General features: G+C 44.2%; 2 protein-coding genes across 9 annotated transcripts in view; one reads left to right on the top strand and one right to left on the bottom strand.

Annotated features, from left to right (window-relative positions):
• The window catches only part of Cep85l (centrosomal protein 85kDa-like), a gene marked incomplete in the record, with an annotated part of 129,581 nt that overhangs the window by 25,657 nt on the left and 86,433 nt on the right, over positions 1 to 17,491 (top strand). For all 8 annotated transcript variants that reach the window (XR_001234954.1, XR_001234956.1, XR_001234953.1 and 5 more), the window contains 1 exon segment: positions 5,873 to 6,648. Coding sequence is in view for 1 of the 8 variants with exons in the window: in XM_013516602.1 (XP_013372056.1) it covers positions 5,873 to 6,648 (776 nt within the window).
• Pln (phospholamban) lies at positions 9,335 to 17,307 on the bottom strand. The gene is made up of 2 exons (XM_005389124.1): positions 17,157 to 17,307; positions 9,335 to 11,683 (listed from the first exon to the last, which is right to left on the bottom strand). Exon 2 carries the CDS (start codon positions 11,602 to 11,604, stop codon positions 11,446 to 11,448), a length of 159 nt encoding a protein of 52 aa, XP_005389181.1. The 5' UTR covers positions 11,605 to 11,683; positions 17,157 to 17,307; the 3' UTR covers positions 9,335 to 11,445.

The raw sequence follows: 17,491 nt of genomic DNA, 5'->3' as shown, positions 1-17,491 counted from the left end.
GTGTCAGGTTTTAGTTTGACTTATAAAACATTTTGTAGGGGAGAAATAATGACTCTTGGCCAGCCATCTGCCCTGTGAGACTTCACCTTGCCTGGGAACTGGAGTGAACTGCAGAGCACAGGTGAGTGAGTGCAGCTGCGATGAAGCAAGGAAAACACAAACATTTGGTGTAAATACAGAAGCAAGTTACTTTTTTCTGACCAGCTTTTGAAAGGAGTTTTGCTTTGAACAGGGGTTCTTTTCAAGCCCTACCTCCGATTGTTCTTTATGTTGGCAGTAATCTGGTTGGAGATCAGAATTGCCATTGGATGGGGGGATCAAGAAAAGCCTTTGATCTTGCTTTATATGAGCATATACAGAAAAGTTTCTTAGATTGTTGTTAACAGTTATTAAGACACAGTTGGACAGAAATAGCCTGAGAACTATCTCGGTTGTGAAAGGTGGGGTTCTGTAATTGTGTTAAGCAGTTTTTCTGTCACAATAAAATTTGAAGTGGCTTCTTGAGATGATTGAGAATTATGATTTGATAAAGCAGGAACTAAAATTTATACAGAATTGCTACTATTGCTGCTATAATTCATGGAGTCCTTAAAAGAATAGGCCATTCCTTTAGCTGTAGTGAAACAAGAGCACGTTTTACTCTCATGAAACAAACAGAGTGAAAGGAAGCTGCTTAAGACAGAATGCTTTCTGTGACCCTGACACACCTGAGCGTGTCCCGTGGCACTCTTCCTGTTAATTTTGGGTGAGGGTGTTTCTAGTAATTATCCTGACTCTAGGCAGATACCATAGTGCTAAAATAAGACTTCATATTTTAGCTGTGTCTCTTACAAACATTTACCTGGATTAAAAAATAATGGGACAATGCTTGTCTTTTGCGTGGATTTTCACGTAATGTGATAATTTTATATTTTGATGCAGTTTTTGTTGTCTTAGGTCTTTTCTTTCCTTTTTTGGTTGACTTTTCTCCTCGTACATTTCTGTCTGTATCTGTCCTTCGAAAAGATGGCATTATTGAGATGTATTTCATGTACCGTGCAGTTTGCTTGTTAAAGTAGACAGTTTAAGGTTTTTAGAAGATAGTCTCAGAATTGTGGATGGGACGTCTTGTCTGGTTTTAGAAGGGTTTGTCTCCCTTGGAGGAAACCCCCAGCGCTTTCCCCACACCCTGCCAGCCCTGGCAGCCCTGCAGCTGTTTCCACTGCTTTCTTGTTCTGGATTTTTCACGTGAATGTGGTTACCTGGGTGCAGTGTTCTGTGCCCGACTCCTCGCCCTGAACGCGAGGCTACCTGGCTTGTCCACGTGGCGCATCACAGCGTGCCTTCCTTTTATTGCCAAGTAGTTAGTTGTCGTGTGGACAACACATTCATCCTCCGAGGTGGACTTCAGTTTGCATTGTTTCCACTTGCTGGTTGGGCAGGCTAGTGTGTCTGTGGATGTTTATGCATGCACTTGCCTGGATGAGTTTTCATTTTCTCCTGGGGAGATCCCAGGAGGGATGCCTATTAGTGAAGGCACTGGCCACTGTGTGCGTCCCTGGCAGTTGTCTCCTCTCCTTTTGATCCTGCCCATCCAGTGGGTGTGAAGTGGTTTCTCACTGTGGTCTCCAGTTGTATTTCCCTGGTCATATAAATGATGAGTATCATTTCATGTGCTTTACGCAGTCCGTTTGTGTATCTGCTTTGGAGAATGTTTATTCCAATTCTGTATCCATTTTAAATTGGATTGTTTGTATTTTTATTGAGTTATAAGAGTTCTTTATATAATTAGATAAAAGTCCCTATCAAATATACATGATTTGCAAAATTTTTCTCCCATTTTGTGGGTTCTGTTTTTGCTTGATAAAATTTCATTTGCAGTAGAATTTTAAATTTGAATGAGGCCCAACTTAGCTGTATTTTCCATTGCTGTTTAGGCTTTTAGTGTATAATAAACTATTGCCTAATTACCTAAGGTTCTGGAAATCGATACCTGTGTTTTCTTCTGAAGAGTATAGTTTGAGATGCTCTGTTTTGTTCTGTGGTTTACTTGGATGAGTGGCCCCATCTTTCCGTGTTGTCCCTGGCTGCCCAGCTGCCTGCTCCTCCTTGTGGATGTGGAAGTCCAGCGTGCACTGTGGCTCCTGCTGATCGCAGCCTCCGAGCAGTGTAGTAATGCCGATCACCTCTGCTGCCAGGCATGTAGGGCAGAGGCCAGCTCTTTCAGTACTCTTTACCCATAAATTAGATCTTGTTTGGATTGTTTTATGTAATTATTGCTCTTTTTGTTATTTTAGAAAGAAAGTGAAGAATTTCTAGTGGTTCTTCAGTGAGTCTGCTGGTAGTAAGGTCTTTTTCTGCTTAGCCCAATATATATTTTGCCTTCGGTCTGGAAGAACGGTTTCTGTGAAAGAACTGTGGGCATCAGGTGTTTACTCCTGACCCTCTGAGGACCTGGATGCATTGCTGCTGAGGGTGGTTTATGAGCAGTCTGCATGTCCTCTGCTCACTTCTTGTCATTATCTGTTGTTGTGCAGTTTCTTTATGATAAGCTTTAATCCGGCTCTGCAGCTGTGTAATAGTGAAACTGTAAGGTTTTTATTACAAATAATATAGTTGTGTTGTCTTTTGTGCCTAGCAGTTCCTGTGTTCAATACAGTCTTAGGAGATTCTTTAGTTGAATTATCTTTGAATTATTTTATATGGCTCTTTTTCTACCAGAGTGTGGCTTAAAATATTTAAAAATATTTACATACGATATAGGAAATACTTTGAAATATTAATCTGTCAACAGGAGGGGAATACATGTGGTAGGTTCTTTTCCCAGATGACATGTTATGCTTATGGCATTAGCAGGCGAGGGGAAAAAGTGTCATGGTGTCACATAAAACTTAGTTGCCTTCATGGTTAGGATTAATATTTTTATTTAGAAAGTAAAATATTTGTCATACTGTTTCATATTGGCTAATGTATTAGGTTGCTACATTTTAAATTAGAATGTTTTGAAACAGTTGTATATTTTCCTGATTTTTCAACTATAAAAACTTACAGTTTATCCCCCCTCTCTTTTTTTGGTACTGGGAATTGAACTCAGGACCTCACACTTGCCAGTTAGGTGCTTGTGCCACTGAGCTATATCCTGAGCCCTAAAACTTATGGTTTATTATAGATCTGGAAGACAAGAGGGTGTGGTGCTCTTTGTATTTAATTTTTTTTCTTGTTTTTTTAAACTACAGGAAGGATAAAGCAGAAGAGGGAAGGAGCAAGAGGAAGGGAAAGAGGGAAGGAGGGAGAGGAGGGGGTATTTAAGAGTGAAACAAGGTTGAAATTTTATTGGGGTTTGGAAATATGTTATCTTAAAACAATCTGCTTCCATATCAAGTTATTTGACGTCCTTTTCTTGTATTCTGCTCTTGAATGCTTCAATCTGTCTGAAACCAGGAGCTCCTGTCCCTTTGGACTGTTCAAACCCTGTCTGTTTTTTTTAAATCATATTTTATTGGTACATTTTAGATTGACATAACAGTAACCGTCATCATAGACAGTTTGTCCCTGTACATGGTATAACTTGATCCGTTTTTCTCCTTCCCCCTACCTTCCCTCCAGCCTCTCCTCCCCCATGTACAAAAGCTTTGTTTCCATTTTTCCTTCTTTTCTCACTTTATTTTTCCCTTCTTTCCTTTTCGCTGTGCCCCTCCCTTGCTCCCCTCCCCATTTGAACATTTTCGTCTATTTCACAACACCTACTATACATTTTGGTCCTTGTTTACACTTTTGGTTTCTCACACCAGAGAAACAATGCAGTATTTACATGTGTGTGTGATGTATTTCACATAAGAGTGTGGACTCAAGGTGCATCCATTTACCTAGGAATGTCTCAAGCTTATTCTTCTTTATGGCTGAGTAGTACTCCATTGAATAAAAGAAAACACATCTTCTTTATCCATTCACTAGTTAATGGGCATGTGGGCTATTTCCAAGATAGAGCTATTACAAACCGCCACTGTAAACACTGGTGTGCATATGTCACTGTGGTGTGGTGGTTTAATTCTTCAAGACGTGCTTCTCGCCAAACCAAAGCAAGGCTGTTTGCTCACGGAGCATTGGAAGATGTGTGCGTCTCTGCTTCACCTTCCCCTGTCAGAAATAAGCGTGACAGCCTCTCACGACTGTCCACTCCGCACGGAGAGAGACAGCCTTTTATTTTTTTCATTTGGTGCCACTTGTCCTGGCCTCCTACTGGATGGTTCACTGTTGTTAGCCAGCAGATGAGCAGTGTGTGCGGGGTGGTGTTCTTCACAGCATTTCCGGGTGGGATGAGGACTGGGTTTTAGATAAGCTTCTGAAGAAGGAGCCTCAAGTCCCAAGTGAGAATGTTCACTGTCCTGTCTCCCAACTCTGGGGGAAAACACCTGCGCTGACTTCCTGCTACACTCAGAGTCTAGAGCGGTGGTGGCGAACGTATGGCACGCATGCTGCAGTGGGCTGTTCGTGTCATTGGAAGGTTCGCCATCATTGGTGTAGACCTTTGACTGCAGCTACCTTTGTGGGAAGCAGGCGACTTTGTCAGTGCTTATGCCAGTGGGGTGGCCGCGCGACGAAGAGCACTCTTCCTTGTGCTCCGGGTGCTTCTGAATGTCTGCGGCAAGTTTGCAGGGTGTGTTGGGGATGTGAGGTCTGGCATCCGTTTGAGAGTTGGAGATCACCCTGTGTGGTTTTCCTAACGAGAGAGGCTCTGCAGACCCTGACAGGCAGGCTTGCCTCCGGGGCTTGCGCACAGCGGTGCTCTGCCCACACCCTTCCGTCTGTGGGCTTTTCCCTGCTTGTCACCTGCTGGGCATTTCTGTGCAAGAGACCAAGTGGAGTTTCAGGTAACCTCCTCAGTTCTGACCCTTCTGAGCTCACTTATGACATTACTAGTGTGTCTTCTCCGTTATCTTGGTTTCTCTAAAACAAGTAACATTGGAACAGATCCTGGCCTGAGAGTCAAACAACACAAAAAGGTATGGGGTGGGTAAAAGCTGCCTTTCGACCACCCACCTCCACCCACAGGAGTTCGAGTTGTTGTCCAACTCCTGCCTGGCACGTGTGATGGTGACTCAGCACTTGCTGGGAAGCTGCTGGGTGTAGGGAGCTCTTTCATTTCCAGTTTTCTGGGGTTCCTGCCGCAATCCCCTGCAGAGCACGAGGTGGGAGGCCTGCTCCAGGGCTGAGGACTCCGAGGGTCTGGAAGTGAACGTGCACAGCGTGGGGACTTAGTGACTGCAGCAAGACGGCCAGGAGCTGAAGGAGGTGCTAGGCTCTCGCCTGGGGTGTGCCCCAGTGGCACCATTGAGGCTGGAGGCCTGGGAACCACTTTGTCTCTGCAGATGAATCCCCAGAACCCCTCCTGGTTTTTTACCTCAGTCAGGAGCGCCTTCATTCATATGTTTATGATTTGAATCAGGGTTTTGGGAGATGCTGAAATCTTCAGGTTTGGCCCAGACTTGCACAGTATAGAGAGACACTTAAAAACACATTTTTTGAAAAAAAACAAAAAAAAACAAAAAAACAAACACATTTTTTGGTGGAGCTGTGCCTGAGGCTTCAAGGCTGGATTGCAGTAAGACCCCCGATTGGGAGATGGCTTTTTTCTTTTAAAGGAACAATGCTGACTAAATAGGATGAATATGGACATGTTTCCCAATTATTTTTGTCCTTCAGTGCACCTTACTATGTAAGCATGTTTAGAAAGTATCATTTGAGAGCAGATTTGACTTGCTCCTGGTGGACCAGAAGGAGCAGCAGTGCGGAGTTGCTGTGCCTGAAACCGTGTGCTGACTCTCCTGACCCTTGCAGCTCGCTCGGTCTCTTTCTCCTCTGTCACTAATGTAGCAGTCTGTTCTCTTTGCAGATCACTCAACGTCCAGCGGCACGTTATCATTTAAGCCCAGTCGCTCGCTTGTCACCCTGCCCACTGCCCATGTGATGCCGTCCAGCTCCAAGCACAGGGACTCACTGGCATCCAATGGCTCAAGGTGGAGTGCGGGCCTCCTGCAGGCGCTGGGTGACCACAGTGGTGGCGAGCGGGACTCTTGTCTGGACATGAAGGGCTCCCGGCCCCTCCGGAAGTGGTCGTCTCTGTCCAGACTGCCTGCCCCCGAGGGCTGTGGCCCGGATGGCACTGTGCATGTGGAGCAGTGGAGGACCAGCCTGGAGAAGCCTGGGCGGGGCAAGGCCTCCGCATCACAGTGGAGGACGGCGGGGCCCAGCTGCCTGCATGACGGTGTGGAGGTGTTCAGGCTTGAGGACAAGGAGAGAGGCAGCCGACGGGCGTCAGCGCTGGACTGCAAGTACAAGTTTGAGAGCTGCAGCCCTAAGGAGGACTTTAGAGCCTCCTCCTCCGCTCTCCAGAGGCAACTCCTGGACATGACATACAGTGCCTTACCCGAGAGCAAGCCCCTTGCGTCCGGTCCAGACGCTTTTGGGTCACCCAAGTATTTAGTGCTTGGCCAGCAGTCAGTGGGTGGAGTGCCCATCCAGCCTTCTGTGCGGACTCAGATGTGGCTCACGGAGCAGTTACGGACAAACCCTCTGGAAGGCAGGACTGCGGAGGACGCCTACAGCCTGGCTCCCTGGCTGCAGCAGCCTGGGGAGGAGCTCCAGCCGGGCAGTGAGGCCCCACCGCAGGTAAGGCGCTGACCTCCCCTTGGTGGGTGCTGGGCACAGCAAGCGCAGCACTCGGGTGGGGTGGGCACCGACGCTGTTGGGTCCCAGTGGTTCCTTTCTTCTGCCCACACGTTGGTAGGCAGACGTGTTGTAAAACCTGTGAAGCATTTGACACTAAATGACCTGAAAATTTAAAACTACCCAGTCTTTACTTTTTTCTCATTTGTTAAAGGGTCATAAAAATAAACAGGAAAACCTATTTAATCTAAAGGAGCTGGAAGCAGAAACAGAGCTGCTTGCATCTAGTGGTGGAAGGAGAATGAGCAGGGGAGTGTCCAGTCCTAGGTTTTGTTTTCCTCGGCTTTGTAGCCCATCGCTTAGTCTCTGTGGGCCTCAGTTTCATCTTTAAAATGAGGTGGAACTAAAGTCATTTGTAAAGTGTTGGAAATGGTTGATATATATTAAGTTTATAAATCAAATAAGCTTATTTTTAAAAAAAGTAAGATTTTGTTCATCAGTGTAAGGTAAACACTTTATTTTATATATGTATATATTTTTTTAAATAAAAGGAGGAAAACATTAACAGACAACCTTTTACAAAATAGCAAAAGAACACTGCAGGCAATACAGAGTTACAAACAAAGTGGTAGGAAATTAATAATGCTTGACATGCAATATTGATCAATCAAGGACTCATTAACAGTTTCTTTCAGCAAAGAAATAGAAGACAGTAGAACAACTATGTTAACTATCCTGTGTATACATACATACAAAATTTCTCCTCCTTTCCCTTCTCTTTTCCCACATCCCAGTTGCCCTTTACCCTTGAGTGTTTTCCTAGGTAAACACTGTATTATAATTTAGTGTTAAAGATCAAAGTTAGCAAGCTTTCCATAGAATGAAATTTAAAATTAAAGAATAAAGAGAGAAAGTGTATGGGAACGTCAGACATTTGAATACAACCCCAGGACCTCCCTGTAACCAATAGGCCACGTTTCCAGGAGAAGCCTTACTTCATCAGACTCAGCCCTCTGTACTCTTAGCTTGGGTGTAGTTCTTACAGTCTTGATTAGACCGTGTAACCACATAGAAACATACGATGTCTGAACCATAGATCAAAAAAGAGTTGATTTTGCAGATTTGTGATGTATCAGTTCAGGTAATTGGATGATAGGAAGCCTTGTTCTTCCAGTGCTTCCACATTGCAGTTTCCCATGTGCTTGTGACTCCGGGGGCACGGGGACTGGGCAGAGATTTGTCCTCTGTGTCTTCACGTGGTGATGCCACGCAGTTGTTAAGGGGCCAAGTAGGTGTGGCGACAGCGGGGTACTGGGTGAGCCTCAGCTTCCTTCCATGCTGTTGCAGCCCTGTGGGAGAGCAGGGAGGGAGGAGGTGCACTGGGGAGAGAAGCTTATTTTCAGACTTTCCCCTGCAGAGTGGAGGGAGAAAGCTGCCATGGAAAAATTCCCATGTGCCCGTGATCTCACTGCGGTGGTGTCTTTGTACAGTGCTTTTGAATTTGGGAGTGAAAAAAAGAAGCCAGCTAAAGACAGCGAGGCACTTGAGTTGCATCATCACCTTATTGTTGTGTGTATCTGAGCGTGTGTATCTGTGTAAGTGTATATCTGAGTGTGTATCTGCATGAGTATGTATATGTGTGTAAATCTCTGTGTGTGTGAGAGAGACGGGAAGTGTGTGTTTGTATTGCTGGAGACCCAAGCAAGGCCTTGACGTGCTGGCACATGCCCTGCCATGGTGCCATGCTCACCCGCCCGCTCTTGAGGTGCGGGCTTCACATAGCTGCTCTCCTCCCAGCTCTCCTCTTAGATGACTGTGTGTGTGGAAGAAACTTGTAAAGCCCTCCTCAGGCTTCCTTCTCCAAGCATTCTCGTTTTAAAAGCTGTTCTTGTGGTTGTCTCTTTGAAATATTGACTTCATTTCAGTCTAATTTTTACGTAAAGAGGTGAGTCAAGGTGTTACCATCTAAGAATCTCAACATCTTTAATGGAGATGATCTCTTTCATAAAGAATGTGATAAAAACAAAGGAGGGCTTTGTTTTTATGTAACAAGAAATGTGAATGAAAGAATTTTCTAATTCGGGAGTGTTTGACCTATGATGTCCTGAAAGGAACCAGTTTTGTTTTGATTCTTTGTATTTGCATCCTGCTTTGTCTTTAATTTTTTTAACTGTTTGAGGTAATCTGTGTACTAATTACAGTCTCTACGTAGCATCTGATACTATGGCACATTCATTAAATTCCTAAAAAACATATAATTTTGTATGCATGTTCAATATAATTAGGAATGTGCTTGATTTTCCATCTGTCAACCTTTCTACATAATTTGACATATAATTTCCAGGCATTTTATAGTGTATAGTTACTGGGCAGATGAGCAAATCTGTTTTGAGGTTTATTGTGGCTCCTCTTTGACACTCCCTTCAACAGTGATCAGAGAGTAAGTAACCTCAGGTGAAGCTAATTCGATCTTCTGTGTAGGTCTGCCCTCTTGTGTTTGTGATAGGAAATATGGGTTATATTTTATTAGGGGAAAGCTCCCCCCACCCCTGCAGTATCAAAACTGTTCATAATCAGCACCTTATAGTCAGTATTAATCGTGTACTATTATAGAGCGGCGATGGTGAACCGTTAGAACTCCCAGTGGTACAAACAGCCCACTGCAGCACACGTTGCAGAACAGCTCCACTGAGTTCAGGAACACTCATTTTATTATGGGTGATTCTGATTATTTGCATTCAGCAAATACACATTTTTGAACTGTAAAAGGCAGCATAAAACATTTGAATTCCCTTATAATGCCCTGTAAGTTAAGATTAGAATTCATTCCATAGTAGAGAAAGTATTTGAACATTTAGTAAAATTTTAAAATACATTATTTTTTCCTTTAGCTTCTTCTTTATACGTCACAATAAACATAAGTTCCACTTAAAAATAGGCTCTTGTACATTTTAATCTGAGTTGCAGTACCCTTAAATTCTTGCAGTATATACAATTTCAATTTGTGTCAAAGGCAGTATGGAAAACCAAATCATTATTTCCATTTACTTAGGAAAAACTAACTTCGCAGTTGATAGTTTCAGTTGATGTTGTAAGGAAAGGATAGGACTTATCAGTTCTGGTGGTTCACTTACTGTTCGTGTCAGTACAGCCGATTCTGGAGCTGGGATAGTCTCTCGCGCAGCTGCAGGCCAGTGTGCCGAGTGTACTGTCTGTGGCTCATCGCCCCCTGGCTGCCGTGAGGGCTCTGTCAGAAAGCTTCCCTTTGTGCCCGGTACCTGGGGCGGAGGAAAGGTGCAAGGAGCACCTCCTGTGCAACGCAGTTAGCAGCCCCGTGTTGGGAACCAAGGCTAGCGCTGTGCCTGATGGTTCTCCTGCCCACAGTGTGGCCAGCGTGGCTGGCTGTGCGCTCTGTTCTTTAGACTGCTGAGGGACTGTGTGACCTGGACTGGAGCTGCGGCTGCTGTGTGATAGGAAAGGTGCAAACTGTTTTAAACTTGAATCAACTTTGTTTCGGAATTTGGGTGACTGTGTATTTACAACACCAGTTTTTACTTCGGTTGCTTTATTGTTGCAAGATGCTCAAAAATGATCAGAGGGAAGATTGAAAATATATTCATCAAGAAAGTCACTGTAGGTTAGCATCGCTGGATATATTATTAGCTAAGTAGGGTGGCCTACAAAGTAAGTATGTACTGCCTAGTTGATAGATTGAGGAAAATAGCTATGTCCTGTAATAAGTAATAGGACAAAAAGTCATTTTAAAATGTAATACAGGAATATTTGGAAAGAATTTAAATTTTATTTCTTTAATTCTTGAAGTAATGTATTTTTCTGTCATTGGAAATCTTTTACTCTTTTTCTCCCTCATTGGTCTGAGGTTGGAATAGAAAATAACCTATACAATCATTCGTAAGTCTTAAGGTTTCTTGATATAGTATGACAAGTTAGTAATCCTCTACAGTCTTAAATTAAGGTTTGGCGGTATTCTGCTAGTGTTAGTAGTTACGGTAACCACACTAGTATTGGTAGTTATGGTAACCAGTTCTTATCTGCTGATGACAGTGTTTTAGAATAGTCAATTTCATGTTTAATTTACATGTACTAGAATTGTGTTCTTTGAAAAAATTAGCAGAAATTTATTTATATAAGAATATGTTCCTTTCTTTATTTGACTTCCATAAACTTCAGGTGTTCATTTGGTACAGGAAAAGCATATAACTTGTGGTTTGGAAGCGAGGTCCTGACAAGGGTTCCCGCCAGTATCTACAGGTGCAAGGACTCAGCGCTGTGTGAAGTGGCTCGCTCCTCTCGTGCAGTGATGGCGAAGCTTTCAGTGGTACAGGCAGTCTGCTGTGGCACGCGTGCCATAGGTTCGCCACCACTGCTTTGGGGAAGACTTGAACACTAGGTAGTAACTATCAAAGATACTTTGACAGTGCATTCTAAATTATACTTTAGCCCAAGAATGAGGCCGACTCTCTGTGCAGCTAGTGACCTTGGTAGCCACACTGTTTCAAAATTAAACTCCTACCCCATCCTCAGAAAGGACTCAGGAGAGGAAGCAGCAGGCTACTGGAAGCAGTCGGCAGGTGTGTTACACACTGTACACTGAGATCATTAGGAAGCAAAGGCTGGAAGTGTTTCCAGGAGCGTGGTACGGCTGTGCCTGGACAGGACAGCGCGTTAACCTGGGCCTGCTCGCGGAGCCGTGTGCGGAGGAGTAGCCGCGAGTGGCTCTCCCCTCCGCGGAACCAGCTCGGAGTCCGGAGTTGGAGCCGGGGGTGAGCAGTGGTAGGCTCAGAGCAACATCACGATGATGCAGATGAGCAGCAGGCAGATGAGGATGAGGCAGAAGTTGATGAAGAGGTTCTGGAGGTTCTGGCGCGCCTGCTGGGGCATCTCGATGGTCGAGGCCCTCCTGATGGCCGAGCGAGTCAGATACTGCACCTTCTCCATGGCGCTGGCCGGCGGGGCTGGAGCTCCGGGCTGTCGAGTGGCAAGGCTGGCACCGACGGAAAGCTCCTCCTCAGACAGCCTGGAAGGAGAGACGTGGCACAGGGCTTAGGGTCTGTGTGTTACTCAGAGCTGCCTTCTCACACTGCGCATGCGATGGTGCCGTCTGTCCTGCCCCGCCATCCTCCTCGGCATGTGGCCGGGTAGCCTCGTTTGTGTTGGCAGTGACTTCAGGACCTGCCTTCTCCCCCACGCGGCTGCCAGAGTTGTTTGGTTAGGGTGCAGCCTGTTTGGGGTCACGAGTTCTTACAGTGGTTTCTGTCCGCTCAGTGGGTGTGAATGATTAGTGTACTGGGAGCTGCAGAGCTAGTCTCATAAGAAGACGGCAAACAACAAATTATTTCCTCAATCTTTTTAGTCCAACATAAAATGGTTAGCTAGGCTTTACGTGCCTATAATCCTAGCAGTAGGGAGGCTGAGCAGTAGGACAGTCCTGAGTTGAAGACTGGCCTGAGCTACATGGCAAGTTCCTTCCTCTCTCAACCAAAAACCAAAACAACATAAACCAGAATAGTTTAGAGAAGCCAAGCAGTTAAGTGAGAAACAGATTCCAGTTGCTTGTTGTCCTTTTCGATCTGGTGCCCTGCAGACCTTACTTAGATAGTATTTGAAAAGACTTGCTGCACATGTGAAGACTGTCAGGCTGGACCGTCACCTCACTGCCCGCCCAGGCGGTTCCGCTGACAGAGGAGCTGTGCTCAGAACCACAGAGGCGGCTTCTCCGGCCTTCTTCCGAGCTCCACAGCCTTTTGCTGCGTGTGGCGCCTGAACCCTGATAATTAGTAAACAGAACCAAGACATATGTCATAGAAAACTTACAGGTGAAACCTGTCGAGCCAGGGATATAGTTCAGCAGCGTAGGGCCTGCCTGGCAAGTGCAAGGTCCTGAGTTTGATTCCCAGTATCAACAAAAAAAACAGAGAAAGAAAAAGAGAAGAGAAAACCTGACTGTCCAACTTACTGGCTATTAATATTTGGAGATATTTTATTTTCAATCAGAATATTTCTGTTTCAGCCAGGTGTGGTGGTGCACACCTGTAATCCCAGCACTAAGAAGGCTGAGGCAGGAGTAGTAGTACCTCAAGTTGCAGGCCAGCCTGAACTATATAGGGAGAGCCTGTCTCAGAAAATAAAACAAAACTAAAACAAAGAAATATTTGAACTAGGAAATATTGAAAGTGGAGTTAGAAAGCCCTGCCCTGCCCATAGAGGATGCATCTGGCCCTTGCGGTGGCTCTGGTGAGCAGGGTGATGCAGGGACTGGGCTGCCCAGCTGCGGTCTCCCCTTCCCTCCACACACCCGGGATGCTGTGGTGGCCTGTGGGTCCCACCCGAGAGAAGCAGGCGCCGAGGTGGTGGTGGTGGCGGCCGTGAGGCTGCTCGGCATGGCCCTTAGGACCCAGCATTTGTGTCAGCAGGGAGACCTGTGGCTTCTTCAGGGCACTGTGTAATCAGATCAGTGCACTCGAATAAGAGATTTTTATGACCAAAGTCTTCAGAAAAGTTAGTGAACCCAGGGTTGTCACACGAGCTACATCCCTAGCCCTTTTTACATTTGTAGACAAGTTCTTGCTAAGTTGTCCAGTCTGGATTTGATTTTGTGATCTTCCTGCCTCAGCCTCCCAGAGTGCTGGGATTATAAATGTGTGCCACCACCCCGACTGAAACCCACGCAGTATATCTTGACTCCTAAATTGACCCCATAATGAAGTGTCCCAGCTTTAAAGCTCTACCTTGGAGAGAATTCTTTAAACAGCAGTACAGAGAGATTTTTCCTTCTGAAATTGGCATATGGCTGTTGCTTTTTGTGTAGGTTTCATTTCTGTTCATTATTTTACACGTTGAAATGATGATTTAGCATTGTTTATTTGCGTTAAAATACCATTTTAACCCTACAGATGTTGAGGCTGCAGGTTGCCTTTTTGAAGCAGATGTGGGGAGGGGGCTTGGGGGAGGTCTTAAAAATAAATGCCAGTTATCAAATCTCCCCGTCAGTGTGAGCAAGTTGGCCCTCTGTTGCTCTGGGAGCCTTTAAGGTGGTGTTCTCATCACAGGGCACTAGGGGTCCTCAGTCGCCTGTGCATGTGGGTGAGTCCAGTCCCAGCCTCATTTTTGTGTTGGGTCTGGTAATCCAAACTTGCAAATTCTGGAGTTTCTGGGAATGCCCGAGAGATACCATCTTATCTGAGGCAAGGCACGCGCTTATTATTTTTTATGATGTATGTTAGAAATATATATTTCAGTTTTCAGATGTTTAAACTGTTACACGCCATCATGATTTAAATGAGAAAAAAACCACTTCAGAAAGGATAAGGAACCTTGTGTTTAGAGAATGTAAATTGTTAATCCATTTAATTTCTTAAATGAAATTTAAGAAACAGAAGAGGTCTGCAACAACCTGTTTTCTTTTTTCTTTTTTGGTACTGGGAATCGAACTCAGGACCTTGCACTTGCCAGGTAGGCACTTGTACCACTGAGCTATCTCCCTAGCCCAACAACCTGTTTTCTAAAGGTTACTATAAATCATTTCTTTTTTTACTATGGCCTAGAAGAAGAATCTTTTCTCTAGTTTAATGGATATGTAGGTTCAATATAAGTAAATAAAAAGTAATTTTCCTTTTCTGGAGGAGACTGACTTGATGAAAGGGCGTACGATGTCCCCCAGAATGTGAGAGATGATGCTTGAGAACCTGAACACTACGAAGCTGCTGGGAGAGACCCTGGGAACCCGACAGCGCTCACTCCTTTAGAACACCCGTGTCTGTGCGGAGGCCTGCGCTCCGGGTCCAGCCTCCAGCCTCGCTCAGGTGGGAGTTAGTGATGGCACACCGCCGGCAGCGGTGACTTTGCTGCCGGGGCACTTTGAAGGGTCGGAGATGAAAGCCAGGATTTAGTGTGAGAGTGTAGTCCAGTCCCAAAGTGTGGTTTGTATAGGAAGTTTTGAGGAGAGATTACCTGGATTTTAGATATCAAGCCTAAGTTGATGGAAGATACATTTTTATCACAAAAACAAATAAGAGGAAACTTATTTGATTGTGGCATGTTATTTAAAAAACACCTCCATGGTTATTTTGAGCTTTTCCTACTTGGGTTTATTGCTTAATAACTATGAACATCTGTAGCTTTCTTATATTCTTGGCTTTGAAAATGATCAGTGGAATATCATTTATTAAAGAAATAATTCTAGATATATAAATTAAAAGCGAATGAAGTTGAATAGTTTTACATTAATAGAATGTGTATTCTCTAAATTTGCCTCAAGAAGTGCCATCGACAGCTTTGAGCGCTCCCGGCCTGTTTTGCTCTCTTGGTGTCATGGTTTGTTTCGAGCCGTGTTGATTGCCGTGCAGGACGCACAGAAGCGCAGCTGTGCACCTGGGCGCCTGCCAGGGCCCCCGTTCATGGCCTGTGACCTGGAGCAGCTGCACTGTGCATGTTTCCTGGTTTGAGGAGTAGAGAAGCCGCAGCCCCCAACGTGCAGTGAGTGCAGAGGGGCGAAGGAAGCACTGGTGTGCAGAGGGCACTTGGAGAATTGTTCTTCAGGAGGAGAGATGGGACTTGCGACTGACTCTTTCTCTAGAACTGATAACAAGTATACTTTGTAATTGATAGAGGTAATCTATACCTGAATTTTTCAGTTAAAGTTTTAATACATTGTATAGTTTCCATATTACATAATCAGTACGTTATGTAATATACTTAATACATGTTAAATATACTGAAACGTTTTCTTAAACTACTTTATGTAAATATTCTATCTCTAATCAGTGAGATTACAAAACGATATACATTAATATATAGGCCAGATGCATTTTGCTTTATGTCTACTAAATACTGTAAAAATGACTTTGCTGTGAGTTGTAGGACATGAAAGCGGTGCAACTCTCAGTAAAGCAAATACTCTAGTTCTCTTACTTGGTGTTAGAACTTAGCGTTCCATAATTTATGTGTCTTTCACATTTTTCCCACCTGGTTTTATCCAGCACTATGTTTAGCACAAAGACAGAACCTAAGTGTCATTGTGAGTTAGAGACACACTAGTTTGGATGTTGTGTCTGCTGCGAGGCTGCTTTAGCAACAGCAGGGGCGCTTTGTCGTCTCTTACACCGGGCACACTCATGTTCAGCGAAGATGACAGCGGCAGCAGAGCTCGGGCTGCATGGGCGCGGCCTGCTCTGTGGCGCAGTGTGTGATGGGACCCTGGTTCCTGCAGCTGTGAGTGCGACTCAGTGGGTGTTTGAACAAGAGCACAGGAACACGCTTAGGAAGCGCTAAGCAACTTCTGTAAGTTGAGCAGCTTCTCTACCATATCAGAGGAAAATACTTTCCAAGCACAGAGGCACAGAGAGCAGGCGGTGCACCGACTTAGAGACAGATGTCTTTTGAAAGTCTTAGAGAGCTGCTGTAGGATTGTAGATTCTGTTTATCAGAGCAGTGAATTCCATTTGACTTACGAACTGGGAATTCTAGAAGTAAATTTATGTTTGTATATATATATTTTGAAAATGAAATAAAACGTATGTAGCTTTCTCTCCTTGAGAGAGACTTAAAAGTGAGGAAACATTTCATTTAGTAAATTGAGGATTGTAACATAGAGTAGATTTCAGACAGAAGTCATAAAATTTATTGTGGCATGTCCCACCTGGGCATTGTTTTTCTTTCCTCTTTTTTCCTTGTAGGTCAATAACTTGACAAAAGTGCATTTATTATTAGGCAGTTTATTTTTTTAAATGTTGAATTATTATTCTATAACTTTTTCTATGTTTGTGACAAGTTTACTAACATTTTCAAACCTGTTCTTTATGATGTATTAAATTTATGTGAGATATTCATTATTAGAAGCATGGAACTTTTGAAAGTGTTTGTTATAAGTTGACTAGATTTTAGAGGAAAAATCTTTCGGACATTGTAAAAGTAGCTTATATTTTACATTCTGAACAATCTTACTCATATCATTGCAAGGGATCATAGTGATAACTTTGGACTGGGTGGCTGGGACCAAGCCTGATCCCTCCGGCCATCCATACCGTTCCAGATGTAAACAGACTGAACAGTCACAAATGAAACCATTGATTTTGCCTGGTAAATTGAGCCACCACTGCCACCAAAGATGGTAACATAATTGGAAGATTTTTTAACGGCCAGAAATTCACTTTTGAAAAGCAAAATACAAGTGAAAGTTAAGGGGCTGGGGATTTAGCTCAGCGGCATGGTTGTGAGTTCGATTCCCAGTACTGGAAAAAAAAAAACCAAAACCAAAAAAAAAAGAAAGTTAAAATAACAGACCAATGACCAGGGTTGAGATGACTGTGACCCTTTACAAAGTCAAGCCAGTGAGTGCCTAAGCATTTATGTACAAATTGTTCTGTCTTAACAGAGATTTTATTATTTAACTTCAAACCTAAATTTAGAAAACACAATTAACTTTCTTTAAAAGTTCACTGAGTTTGAATGACAAAAACCCAAGTCAGACCACAGTGCAGTCTGTGTCTTACCTTCCCTCTGTGATGATCACAGTCTAGTGGTCGGCTGTGTGAAGCAGTGCGTGGTCAGCTGGGAGTTTCCCGACTGTTTCCAGGCTTATGGGAGCAGCTGCAGGAGCTGGAGGAATAGAGTGTTTGAGGGAGGTCTCAGGGTGTCACCCTGGGTCTGGAGCCACGATTGGCCAGCCACGGGCATGTCACACCAGATGCAGAGTTTCCGTTATCTTTTTTAGGTGTGGAAAGGTGATTGACACTCTTTTTTGTTTGCAGTTTTAAAAAGCATGTTGCAGATAAGTGAAAAAACAAGCTTGGGTGGTAGAAGCGTTTCTTAAAGGTTTCTGCATCGT

The sequence above is a fragment of the Chinchilla lanigera genome, unplaced genomic scaffold, assembly GCF_000276665.1.
Source record: "Chinchilla lanigera isolate Chin_1 unplaced genomic scaffold, ChiLan1.0 scaffold00035, whole genome shotgun sequence".
Lineage (NCBI taxonomy): Eukaryota > Metazoa > Chordata > Mammalia > Rodentia > Chinchillidae > Chinchilla > Chinchilla lanigera.
The sequence above is the reverse complement of the archived record's forward strand: the minus strand, read 5'-3'. Positions and strand labels throughout refer to the sequence as shown.

What these genes read in the sequence shown, in the direction of transcription:
- Pln (XM_005389124.1), bottom strand. Translation starts at nt 11,604, where the DNA reads ATGGAGAAGGTGCAGTATCTGACTCGCTCGGCCATCAGGAGGGCCTCG.